The sequence below is a fragment of the Capricornis sumatraensis genome, chromosome 5 (assembly GCF_032405125.1).
Source record: "Capricornis sumatraensis isolate serow.1 chromosome 5, serow.2, whole genome shotgun sequence".
Lineage (NCBI taxonomy): Eukaryota > Metazoa > Chordata > Mammalia > Artiodactyla > Bovidae > Capricornis > Capricornis sumatraensis.
Window position 1 is genome coordinate 77,423,090 of NC_091073.1, and position 13,581 is coordinate 77,436,670.

General features: G+C 37.6%; 1 protein-coding gene across 1 annotated transcript; it reads left to right on the plus strand.

Annotated features, from left to right (window-relative positions):
• Positions 1–383: 383 nt before the first annotated feature.
• LOC138079713 (endogenous retrovirus group K member 13-1 Env polyprotein-like) lies at positions 384–1,859 on the plus strand (the record flags this gene model as incomplete). The annotated part of the gene is made up of 1 exon (XM_068972409.1): positions 384–1,859. A coding segment is annotated over exon 1 (1,476 nt), but the record flags the coding sequence as incomplete, so codon positions are not given.
• Between the last annotated feature and the right edge of the window lie 11,722 nt (positions 1,860–13,581).

A 13,581-nucleotide genomic window follows, 5' to 3' on the forward strand; every position in this document is an offset into this window, starting at 1 on the left:
TGTTGATTGGTGAAGGCGCTTTCCAGGCTACTAATACTCAACTTGATTTCTTACCTGGTGCATATGCACAAATATCAAATGCAGCCCGACAGGCATAAAAAAAAAAAAAACTCCCTAGCTCCAGTACTAAGACAAAAGATCTTTCAAAGGTCCGACAGGGACCTGATGAGCCTTATCAGGACTTCGTGGCACGACTCTTAGATACTATAGGTAAGATAATGTCAGATGAAAAGGCTGGGATGGTATTAGCAAAACAATTGGCTTTTGAAAACGCTAACTCTGCCTGTCAAGCTGCTTTACGACCTTATAGAAAGAAGGCAGATCTGTCTGATTTTATTCGTATTTGTGCTGACATTGGACCCTCCTATATGCAAGGCATTGCTATGGCAGCGGCATTACAAGGAAAAAACATTAAAGAGGTACTTTTTCAGCAACAAGCCAATATCTCCTTTTATGGTCTTACTACGCAATATCCTATGTGCTTTTCTTATCAGTTACAGCGTCCTCACTGTATACAGGTGTCAGCTGATATATCATATCCTCGAGTGACTATTTCTGGCATCGATGAAAAAACCGGGAAAAGATCGCACCGTGACGGGGCGGGACCTCTCGACATTCCGTTTTGTGACAAACATCTAAGCATCCGCATGGGAATAGACACTCCTTGGACTTTATGTCGAGCCCGGGTTGCGTCGGTGTACAACATCAACAATGCCAATACCACTTTTTTATGGGACTGGGCACCTGGGGGAAAGCCTGATTTTCCTGAATATCGAGGACAGCATCCACCCATTCTCTCTGTAAACACTGCTCAGATATTTCAAACAGAATTGTGGAAACTTTTTGCTGCTTTTGGTCATGGTAATAGTCTATATTTACAACCCAATATCAGTGGGAGTAAATATGGTAATGTAGGAGTTACGGGATTTTTATATCCCCGAGCTTGTGTCCCTTACCCATTCATGCTGATACAAGGCCTTATGGAAATAACATTGTCATCAAATATTTATCATTTAAATTGTTCTAATTGCATACTTACCAATTGCATAAGAGGTGTTGCAAAAGGAGAACAAGTTTTAATAGTAAAACAACCTGCTTTTGTAATGTTACCTGTTGAAATAACTGAAGCTTGGTATGACGAGACTGCTTTAGAATTGCTACAACGCATTAACACGGCTCTTAGCCGCACTGAAAGAAGTGTGAGCCTGATTATTATTCTGGGTATAGTATCCTTAATCACCCTTATAGCAACTGCTGTTACTGCTTCTGTATCTTTAGCACAATCCATTCAAGCTGCTCATACTGTAGATTCCTTGTCATATAATGTTACTAAAGTAATGGGAACACAAGAAGATATAGATAGAAAAATAGAAGATAGATTATCAGCTTTATATGATGTGGTTAGAGTTCTAGGAGAACAAGTTCAGAGCATTAGCTTTCGCATGAAAATTCAATGTCATGCTAATTATAAATGGATCTGTGTTACTAAAAAGGCTTATAATGCATCTGACTTTCCTTGGGATAAGGTGAAAAAACATCTACAAGGAATTTGGTTTAATACTAATGTCTCTCTAGATCTATTGCAGTTACATAATGAAATTCTTGATATTGAAAATTCTCCTAAAGCTACTTTAAATATTGCTGATGCTGTTAACAATTTTGTGCAAAATTTATTTTCTAACTTCCCTAGCCTGCAATCACTATGGCGAAGCATAATTACAATGGGCGCGGTTTTGATTGTTGTGCTTATCGTGATTTGTCTGGCTCCTTGTCTTATTCGTAGTATTGTTAAAGAATTCTTACACATAAAAATTCTGATACATAAAAACATGTTGCAACACCGACACCTTATGGAGCTTTTAAAAAAATAATAATAATAAATAAATAAATAAATAAATAATAATAATAAAGAGAGGGGAGCTGCGGGGGACCGCCCGTGAAGGGTTAAGTTCTGGGAGCTGCTCCGCAGGTATGCAGAGCCTTAGGCGTTGTCCTAAGCTCCCTGTCCCGCCACCCTCAAGAATTCTTGTAGCCCTTAAGGCTCCAGGTCGTCTTGCTCCAGGATGTCTTGTTCCTGCAACATGTCCTAGAAGATAGATTATCTTATACACGTATCATAAAAGATAGATTATCTTATTGAATTCTGTACACAATGGTAGGGGTCTGGTGATTGTATTTGGAGATTAAAGAATAACCTTGTACATGTCTTAAGTCACGTACTTTACCCTATAAATACCGTGGCCTAATAAAGGAAGGCATCAGACATAGTGGGTCTGATCCTCTCAACCCCATCTTTTGTCTCTCTCTCTTATTTTTCCACGCGGGGACGCTCCGTTTCTCTCCCCTTGCAGGTGCGACTCTTGCTTGTGCTGGCCGCGGCACCAAGGAGTAAGCGTCTTTTAATTTCACGGCTGCAGTCACCATCTGCAGTGATTTTGGAGCCCAAAAAAATAAAGTCTGACTCTGTTTCCACTGTTTCCCCATCTATTTCCTATGAAGTGATGGGAACAGATGCCATGATCTTCGTTTTCTGAATGTTGAGCTTTAAGCCAACTTTTTCACTCTCCTCTTTCACTTTCATCAGGAGGCTTTTGAGTTCCTCTTCACTTTCTGCCATAAGAGTGGTGTCATCTGCATATCTGAAGTTATTGATATTTCTCCCGGCAATCTTGATTCCAGCTTGTGCTTCTTCTAGCCCAATGTTTCTCATGATGTACTCTGCATAAAATTTAAATAAGCAGGGTGGCAATATACAGCCTTGATGTACTCCTTTTCCTATTTGGAACCAGTCTGTTGTTCCACGTCCAGTTCTAACTTTTGCTTCCTGACCTGCATGTAGGTTTCTCAAGAGGCAGGTCAGGTGGTCTGGTATGCCCATCTCTTTCAGAATTTTCCACAGTTTATTGTGATCCACACAGTCAAAGGCTTTGGCATAGTCAATAAAGCAGAAATAGATGTTTTTCTGCAACTCTTTTGCTTTTTCGATGATCCAGCAGATGTTGACAATTTGATCTCTGGTTCTTCTGCCTTTTCTAAAACCAGCTTGAACATCTGGAAGTTCATGTTTCATGGATTGCTGAAGCCTGGCTTGGAGAATTTTGAGCATTACTTTACTAGCATGTGAGATGAGTGCAATTGTGTGGTAGTTTGAGCATTCCTTGGCATTGCCTTTCTTTGGGATTGGAATGAAAACTGATCTTTTCCAGTCCTGTGGCCACTGCTGAATTTTCCAAGTTTGATGGCATATTGAGTGCAGCACTTTCACAGCATCATCTTTCAGGATTTGAAATAGCTCCACTGGAATTCCATCACATCCACTAAGTTTGTTTGTAGTGATGCTTCCTAAAGCCCAATTGACTTCACATTCCAGGATGTCTGGCTCTAGGTGAGTGATCACACCATCGTGATTATCCGGGTCATGAAGGTCTTTTTTGTACAGTTCTTCTGTGTATTCTTGCCACCTCTTCTTAATATCTTCTCCTTCTGTTAGGTCCATACCATTTCTGTCCTTTATCGAGCCCATCTTTGCATGAAATGTTCCCTTGGTATCTCTAATTTTCTTGAAGAGATCTCTAGTCTTTCCCATTATGTTGTTTTCCTCTATTTCTTTGCATTGATCTCTGAGGAAGGCTTTCTTATCTCTTCTTGCTATTCTTTGGAACTCTGCATTCAGATGCTTATATCTTCCTTTTCTTCTTTGCTTTTCACTTCTCTTCTTTTCACAGCTATTTGTACGGCCTCCCCAGACAGCCAATTTGCTTTTTTGCATTTCTTTTCCACCGGGATGGTCTTGATCCCTGTCTCCTGTACAATGTCACGAACCTCAGTCCATAGTTCATCAGGCACTCTATCTATCAGATATATGCCCTTAAATCTATTTCTCACTTCCACTGTATAATCATAAGGGATTTGATTTATATCATATCTGAATGGTCAAGTGGTTTTCCCAACTTTCTTCAATTTTAGTCTGAATTTGGCAATCATGATTTGAGCCACAGTCAGCTCCCTATCTTGTTTTTGCTGACTGTATAGAACTTCTCCAATTTTGGCTGCAAAGAATATAATCAATCTGATTTTGGTGTTGACCATCTGGTGATGTCCATGTGTAGAGTCTTCTCTTGTGTTGTTGGAAGAGGGTGTTTGCTATGACCAGTGCGTTCTCTTGGTAAAACTACATTAGCCTTTGCCATGCTTCATTTCGTATTCCAAGGCCATATTTTCCTGTACTCCAGGTGTTTCTTGACTTCCTACTTTTGCATTCCAGTCCCCTATAATGAAAAGGACATCTTTTCTGGGTGTTAGTTCTAAAAGGTCTTGTAGATCTTCATAGAACTGTTCAACTTCAGCTTCTTCAGCATTACCGGTTGGGGCATAGACTAGGATTACTGTGATATTGAATGGTTTTCCTTGGAAATGAACAGAGATCAATCTGTCATTTTTGAGATTGCATCCAAGTACTGCATTTCAGACTCTTTTGTTGACCACAATGGCTGCTCCATTTCTTCTAAGGGATTCCTGCCAGCAGTAGTAGATATAATGGTTATCTGACCCATTCCAGTCCATTTTAGTTCACTGATTCCCAGAATGTCGACGTTCACTCTTGCCATCTCCTATTGGACCACTTCCAATTTGCCTCGATTCATGGACCTAACATCCAGGTTCCTATGCAATATTGCTCTTTACAGCATCGGACCTTGCTTCTGTCACCAGTTGCATCCACAACCGGATGTTGTTTTCACTGTGACTCCATCCCTTCAGTCTTTCTGGAGTTATTTCTCCACTGATCTCCAGTAGGATATTAGGCACCTACTGACCTGGGAAGTTCCTCTTTCAGTAACTTTTAGGAAGCACCTAAGAATGGGGGCTGGTTTCCAGGAGAACCAACCACATGACTGTGATTGCAGGGCTGGAACTTTCAGTCCCACTGTCCAGTTTCTGGGGAGGCAAGCGGTGCAACAGGTTGAGTTTAGTCACAAATGGCCAACTATTTAGTCAATCAAGCTCCATAAAACCCCAAAAGGACAAGGTTTAGAGAACATCTCGCTAGGCGAACATGTGGATATTTGGGGAGGGTGCTGTGTCTGAAGAGGTCTTGGAACCTCCAGACCTTTTCCCCTTACCTTGTGCTACACAATGCATTTCTTCCCACAGCCATTCCTGAGTTATATCTTTTTTATAATAAATTGATGATTAGTAAGTAAAGTGTTTCTCTGGGTTCTGTGAACCACTCTAGCAAATTAACCCAATTTGAGGGAAGGGGTCATGGAAACCTTTGATATATATTCAATTGCTCAGAAGCACAGATAATGACCTAGACTCATGATGATGTCTGCAGTGAGAGGGGTGGTAGTCTTGTAGGACCGAACTCTTAACCTTTGGGATCTGATGCTACCTCTGGGTAGATAGTGTCAGAATTGAGTTGAATTATAGCACACACTATGGGGTCCAGAGAATTGCTTATCAGTGTAGGGAACAACCCCCACCCCACCCCCTGCACTGGAAATTGTGTCTTAGAATACCCCAACATACCCTCAAAAGTCCATCATTTGACATATGAAATGGAAGCCAAGAGTCTAGATTTTGAGACTTAGCTGTTAGGTTTTATCCTAAATACAACAGAGTGCTAACAGAATCTTAAGGAGAGTGACATGAACAGATTTGCTTTTTATCTTATTCTGGAGAATGAATTAGGCAAAAGTAAATACCAGAATGATTGGTTAGGAAACCATTTCAATTGTGCAGATAATAGATGGTAATGGTTTTATGGTGGATAATGAAGTCTAACAGTCTGATGATATTTCTTAATTTCACCCATTCAGAAGATTAGCACATGGCACAAAATATGAAATAGCATGTGCCATTTTTAGTTCAGGGAGAAAGAACACATGGATTTTATTGCCATTCTTCAAAGGGTTGAGGAAAGACAAGTTGAGAAGAAACTTATTTGGGGAGAGGTTATACAGCTGTCACATCATTGCTGACAGGTCTCCAGACAAGTAAATGAATAAATATACTTATTTCTCTGATATGTTTCAAGTTTTAATTTACGTGATTTCTTGATGGAAGGAGTGTATGTGCTCAGTTGCTTCAGTCGTGTCTGACTCTTTGCGACCCCATGGACCATAGCCCGCCAAGCTTCTCTGTCCATGGGTTTATTCTGGCAAGAATACTGGAGTAGGTTGCCATGCCCTCCTCCAGAGGATCTTCCTGACCCAGGAGTGAACCCTCCAGTTAATTAGAAATAGATATCTATCAAAATAACATTTATGATATGGATATTATATTTTAGGCATTATCACATATTAATTATAAGCTTCCCAGGTGGCTGAATGGTGAAGAATCCACCTACCAATGCAGGGAATGTGGGTTTTATCCACAGATCAGAAAGATCCCCTGAAGGAGGCCATGGCAACCCACTCCAGTATTTTTGCAAGGATAAACCCATGGACAGAGGAGCTTGGTGGGCTATAATCCATGGGATCTCAAAGAGTCTGGCACAAAGGCCATGCACACACAACACAATGCATATATTAATTATATAGCTGGGACTCAAAAGATGACTGTTGACTAAAAGCAAATTATTATAATTTTACTGTCTCATGTATTAATGTATAGACATTAAGATCCTATAGCTCAGTCAATATGGCAAACTGGCTTGATCTATGAATTAGTAGAAATCTGGAGAGGAAATGGGCAGGTAATTTTGAAGCTCAATGCACTGATAAATGATTTTTTAATGCTTAGATTTATAGCTGAAACTTTAGAAAATCTTCTTTCCCAAAGAGCAGAGGAACATAGGTATGTTGCCATAATGAGGATGTTTTTAAAGTATCTGACTCTTGAGGGTAAGAAATTCTAAAAGTAGAATCCTGATTGGGCAATTTTCATTCATTCAAAATGAGGGGGGAAAAAAGCAAATATAGGGTATGAAACTATCAAACTAACGTGTTGTTTTTAATTTTTTAGCTTATAATGGTTATTTTCAAATACATAGAAATAGAGAAAATATATTTAGATATTTCCAGCTGACTAAATAAATATATTTTTAAAGAGTTAGCTTGTTTAAATAGCCAGACACTATATTTGGTTGTCATGTTTGTTAAGTCTCACTTAATTTCTAGCAAGCTTCTAGCCCCTGACTTCTTATATCATGTATTTGTCTCCTAGTGAGTTCCACATTGTTGACTTGACTTACTGATTCTTCATGATTTGTCTTACTTGTTCTTTTCACCCCTGTATTTCTTGTAAATACATAGTTATATCTGGAGACTTGTTGGAGTCAAACTCAATTCTTTTTGTCAAGAATATGTCATAGTTTGTGCTGTTTGCTCCTATTGCATTGCATCAAAGGCCCATACCATCTGGTTTCCCACATTTAGTGATGCTGAGGTAGATCAGGTGTCTCAGCCCACTTAGTACTCCCTTCACCCATATTTGCAATCATTTTAACATCCATTGATGAAGATGGATTAGCTCCATAACCTCATTAGGGTTTTGCAACATGTTAATTTTCAAATTCTACCTTCCCTTTTGTACTTAAGGTTCACAAAGAACCTTCCCTCATTAATAATTTGGTTACTTCAAAAGATTGTGCAAATGAAGTCTGATCCTTTCTCTTTTCTCTCTTTTCCTGATAAACAGTTGGTACCTCATATGCAAGGGTGACCAAAGAGGTGTTTTGCTTTTTAAATTTCATGATAAATGAATGCATTTTCATGCTACAGTTTTTATTCTCTTTGATAATCCAATTGCCCATCTTTTGTCAGTGGGAATACCTTTAACCTGGTTCTTGTGTCCCCTTGACATGACTTTGTTTATATTGGATGTTTCCCTTGCTTTCTGTCACAAAGAAAAATATTCCTAATTCTTGTGAATTTCTTGTCCTGGAACTGGGAGCAGCAATTTCTCTTTATTGTCCTAGTACCAGTTAGGGGAAAATCATACCAAACTTTAAAACTTTTATAAGTCATTATATTATGTTAAAACTTGTATAAATATTTCCAGTATTAAAATCTTTTGCAGACAGATTTCTTTCTTAACTTCTGACAATTTTGTAAGAATAGATTTTAAGAATCCCTCTGTCATAGAGCATCTTTATTTTATTGCTGTTGTTACATATTGCCAAACTGTCCCTGAAAAGATTATGCCAATTTGTGTTTATACCAGCAGTATTTATAAGTGAAGTTATCCTATACTCTTGCCAATTTGCTATTATCCTTAACAGAAAGCAATGGAAGGAAATTTTTTAAAATTTTTATTTGTCTTTAATTATTAGTGAGAATGAATTTTTAATTTTGGAATTCAGGGGCAATCTTTGATTTAACTGCACTCTGTGGATCATGTACATTCTTCCTATGCATGCATGCAAGACTATCTATCAATCCATGTACCACTCATCCATCTATCTCTTATCTATCTTTGAAAAGGAGTATGTCAAGGCTGTATATTGTCACTCTGCTTATTTAACTTCTATGCAGAGTACATCATGAGAAACGCTGGACTGGAAGAAACACAAGCTGGAACCAAGATTGCTGGGAGAAATATCAATAACCTCAGATATGCAGGTGACACCACCCTTATGGCAGAAAGTGAAGAGGAACTAAAAAGTCTCTCGATGAAAGTGAAAGAGCAGAGTGAAAAAGTTGGCTTAAAGCTCAGCATTCAGAAAATGAAGATCATGGCATCCGGTCCCATCACTTTATGGGAAATAGATGGGGAAACAGTGGAAATAGTGTCAGACTTTATTTTTTTGGGCTCCAAAATCACTGCAGATGGTGACTGCAGCCATGAAATTAAAAGATGCTTACTCCTTGGAAGAAAAGTTATGACCAACCTAGATAGTATATTCAAAAGCAGAGACATTACTTTGCCGACTAAGGTCTGTCTAGTCAAGGCTATGGCTTTTCCAGTAGTCATGTATGGATGTGAGAGTTGGACTGTGAAGAAGGCTGAGTGCCAAAGAAGTGATGCTTTTGAACTGTGGTGTCGGAGAAGACTCTTGAGAGTCCCTTGGACTGCAAGGAGATCCAACCAGTCCATTCTGAAGGAGATCAGCCCTGGGATTTCTTTGGAAGGAATGATGCTAAAGCTGAAACTCCAGCACTTTGGCCACCTCATGGGAAGAGTTGACTCATTGGAAAAGACTTTGATGCTGGGAGGGATTGAGGGCAGGAGGAGAAGAGGACGACAGAGGATGAGATGGCTGGATGGCATCACTGACTCGATGGACGTGGGTCTGAGTGAACTCTGGGAGTTGGTTTTGGACGGGGAGGCCTGGTGTGCTGCGATTCATGGGGTCGCGGAGAGTTGGACACGACTGAGCTACTGAACTGAACTGAACTATCAGTCTTTATCCACTTCACATCGTTTGTCTTTATCAACTTCTATATTGGTTCCTATGTTTCTGTACTTCATTCCCATTCTCCTGGTATTGCATGTAACTATTTTATTATATTTCATGTATAACTTTTGGGTCAAATATTTTCTTTCAATATGTGTATTGTTTTGGGTATAGGTATTTTAATTTATGAGGTTTCCCTGGTAACTCAGAAGGTAAAGAATCTGCCTGCAATGCAAGAGCCCTGGGTTCAATTATGTATATCATTCTTTTTCCTATTTTTTCCCATTGAATATTAATTCCTAGAATCTATCTTTGTTGCTATTTGTACAGCAAATAACCACTTTGCTCTAACCACTGCAAAATTCTTCATGGTGTGCCACATATTGCCCACTTCTTGTTCCCTGGTGGCTCAGACGGTAAAGTGTCTGTCTGCAATGCAGGAGACCTGGGTCAGGAAGATTCTCTGGAGCAGGAAATGGCAACCCACTCTAGTACTCTTGCCTAGAATATCCCATGGACCAAGAAGCTTGGTGCAGGCTATTGTCCATGGGGTCACAAATAGCTGGGCACGACTGAACAACTTCCCTTCCTTTATTTCCTATGACGGATTTCTAAGGATCCTTCAAATTTCCCACCATCATAAATATTCCAATGGATCTATGAAAATTTCCCTGGAATTTCTGAACATTGTGTATGCAGTTGTTAATCTGACTAAATAGGATCATAGGATTTATTTCTGTAAGCAGTACGATAATTTTTTCTATATATCCACATTTTCATCAACATTTAGTGTTCTAATTTTGCTGACTAAAATATGTATTATTTCATTGATTTAATTTGCATTTCTTCAAAATCAATGATTTTTGGCATCTTGTACTATGCTTGCTAAATTTATGTATGAATGTGTGCATTTTTAATTGCCTAATCATATCTATGGAGCTTTTAGGAAGATGATCATTATTTTCTCAATTATTCTCCAGCCCTATCACAATCAATGTTGGAGTGATTATTCATATATTCTCTTTTCCTGTTCTTTGATCTTTGCTTGAAAAACAGCAGTCACTTTATTAAGGTATTGCTAAGCCCTAATTTCCTAATTTCCACTTATTTTGCAACTCGCCTGGATTGTTTCTCCTTTATTTGAATATATATTTCAAAAATATTTTCACTGTTTGAAATAAAGTGAAATGGCTTTATTAAAATAAAATAAAAATAAATGGCTTTTTATTGTACATTTTTTGAGGGAATATATCTGGACTATTTTTTTTTTTTTACACTCAAATGATACTGTGCTGGATAGACAATGGTAAGTTTAAAGTTGTTATAGCATTTAAATATATTTCTCAATTGTGTTTTTGCATGCTGAAAAGTCTGATGTCAACTTTGTTGTTGTTTTATCTTTGTAAAAGATCTACTATTTCCATCTATGAACATTTAGAGTTGTATCATTGCCTTCATTAATTTTAAATTCACTGTATGTCTTTGCAGGATTTTTTTTCTTATCTCTCACTCTCTGAGCCTTTTCAGTCCACAGCCTTTTATTTAATTTTTTGTAACTCTTTGTTCAGCTTCTTAATGCATTTTAAAGCTTATTTTACATTTTGATCTAGTATTTTCAATAAATTCAGTTGACTTACTTTATCTAGTTTTTAAAAATTCCATTGAAATCCTGATGCTCCTTTTTTTGACCTGTGAACCCATTGTCACTTGGGAGATGAGCTACTCTGTTTAATAATGTGAGTTGAGAAAGGGTTGAAAACAGGCTTCCAAGTGTTCACTTGTCTCTGGAGCTTAGGAGGATGGTGGGGATGAACCCCAGCACAGAGAACCTCAGGTACAACGTAGACCAGTCTTGATCACTCCCATTTCCTCCTGTATATCATCTTTCTTCTGCCTCCTATAAAGCCTGCAGGAGAAACAGCATTAGGAAGATCCCTCCCTAGGCTGTAACTAACCAGTACTCGGGGATTGGACAGGGAGGGAAGTAGCAGCAAATGTTTGGGCACTGCTGCTTAATGAACACCTGCTTATACAGAACACACACCCCTGTGGGACTTTTGCTCCTTGGACCATCTGCACTGGCATCTAAAAGGCTGCCACTGATTTTTAAGGTGAAGACATAGGAAATGATGATCCCAAACACAGAGGAGAGGGCAAAGCAGTACTTACAAAATTATTCTAATGTATTCTCTCACTGGTCCTCCAACTGTCCTGTCGCAAGTTTTAGGCAACTACTACCGCTCAACACATCTTTAAAATCAGCTTTAGCATCTCTATGGAAAGGTTAGTTGCTGAAATACATTTTCCTTCTTACTTCTGTAGTTACTTCAGGGTTAATTTTATAGAGGGAGCCAGAAGTCCCATGTTAAGTTGCCATATGGACAGGAACCAGAAGTTCCTACTATGTTGAGTAAATATTTTTTTCACAAACTGATGTCCTATTTTACAAAGCATCTGTTCATTCTCTTGCCCACTTATTCTTTAGGGTCTTTGTTTTTTAAAATTGATTTTATGAGCTACTTATCTATTATGGATATCTTTATGTTCCCTGCAATTTTAATAGAAATGTTTTAAAGTAAATATTGAAATAAGGATATTTTCTTACTTTTTGGTTTCCTGTGTTGTTAATGAATAAAGCAAATTTTATACTTTCAGTGTAGATAGTTATATCTACCATGTCCATTGGAATGTCCCCCATTACTTTAAATCTTAGAAAGTTCTGGGGATCAGAGGAAATTAAGGGTAGGAAAAATTTACATCACTTAAATATATAGGATATATATATATGTAGTGAACATCCTGATAAACATTAAAAAAAATCATATCCATAAATGTAAAAGGCATATCCTAGTAATGGGAACTAATAATATGGGGGAAAATGCTCAGAGAAAATTGAAACATATAAATTGCTGAAAATTGCTAAAAATCTTTTAAGACATCCTTTGGAATAAGGAAAACCCAGGATCCAGGAACCAGGATTCAATAATCTTGAGTTTCAAAGGCGTTTGAAAATTTCTAAAGGATAAGCTTTTATACTATTTAGCCTTTAAAAATATGTTAAATGATGATGACAAAATTATTGAAAATGTACAGTTTTAACATTTTAAATCTAATGAAAGCTTTATATATTAACCAATGATAATAATGTTAATAATAAAAGTAACAATAAATGAAATGACCAACTGTAAGAAAGTAAGACAGAATTAGTTGTTTGTTAAATTACTTTCTGTTTACCTTTTAAGAAGGATTATATAATATCTAGAAAGAATATTTCCCACCCCCAATGATCTGACTTCACCAATGTAAAAACATGGTAGAATGATACCTAGGCGTTTTCTTTTTTTATTTTTAATTAAGTATAATTGATTTACAATGAAGTGTCAATTTCTGTTTTACAGTAAAGTTATTTAATTATACATTCTTTTTTAATATTTTTTTCCCATGATGATTTATCCTGGGATATTGAGTAGAGTTCCCTGTGCTATACAGTAGGAGCTGGTTGTTTATTCATTCTATGTATAATAATTTACATCTACCAACCCTAAACTCCCAGTTCACGCCTCCTTCTTCTCCCCCTTGGCAACCACAAGTCTGTTCTCTATGAATCTGTTTCTGTTTCATAGATAGGTTCATTTGTTATATTTTAGATTCCACATATAAGCCCTTTTTTTTATGGTGTTTCTCTTTCTCTTTCTGACTTACTTCACTTAGTTTGATAATCTCTAGTTGTATCCATGTTGCTGTAAATGGCATTATTTCATTCTTTTCTTATGGCTGAGTAGTATGCCATTGTATATATGTACCACACATTCTTAATCCATTCATCTGTCAGTGGGCATTTAGATTGTTTCCTCATCTTGGCTATTGTGAATAATGCTGCAATAAATATTGGAGTGTGGTTTTATTTTCAATATCCTGTTATCATTTATTCTTTCTATTTAAATGTCCTGCTAGAATGTTGCCATCATCTGTCCAATAGAGCTCGCCATCATGATTATGAGAGTGAGCCATATTGGATGCAAGTAAGCAAGGAAAAAGGACATGTCTCTCAATTTAAGAATACAATCTAGATATTTCACAATTTACTTTCTTTTATATCTCCGCGATGGACCTTAGTCAAAGGTCTACTTTTGCTGAAAATTATAAAGGGGAATTTGGTCTTTACTCTGAACAAATGTGGAGCTAAGCTTAATATTGTGAGTGAAGCAGAGGATGGATATCAAAAGGACTATTAGTAGCCT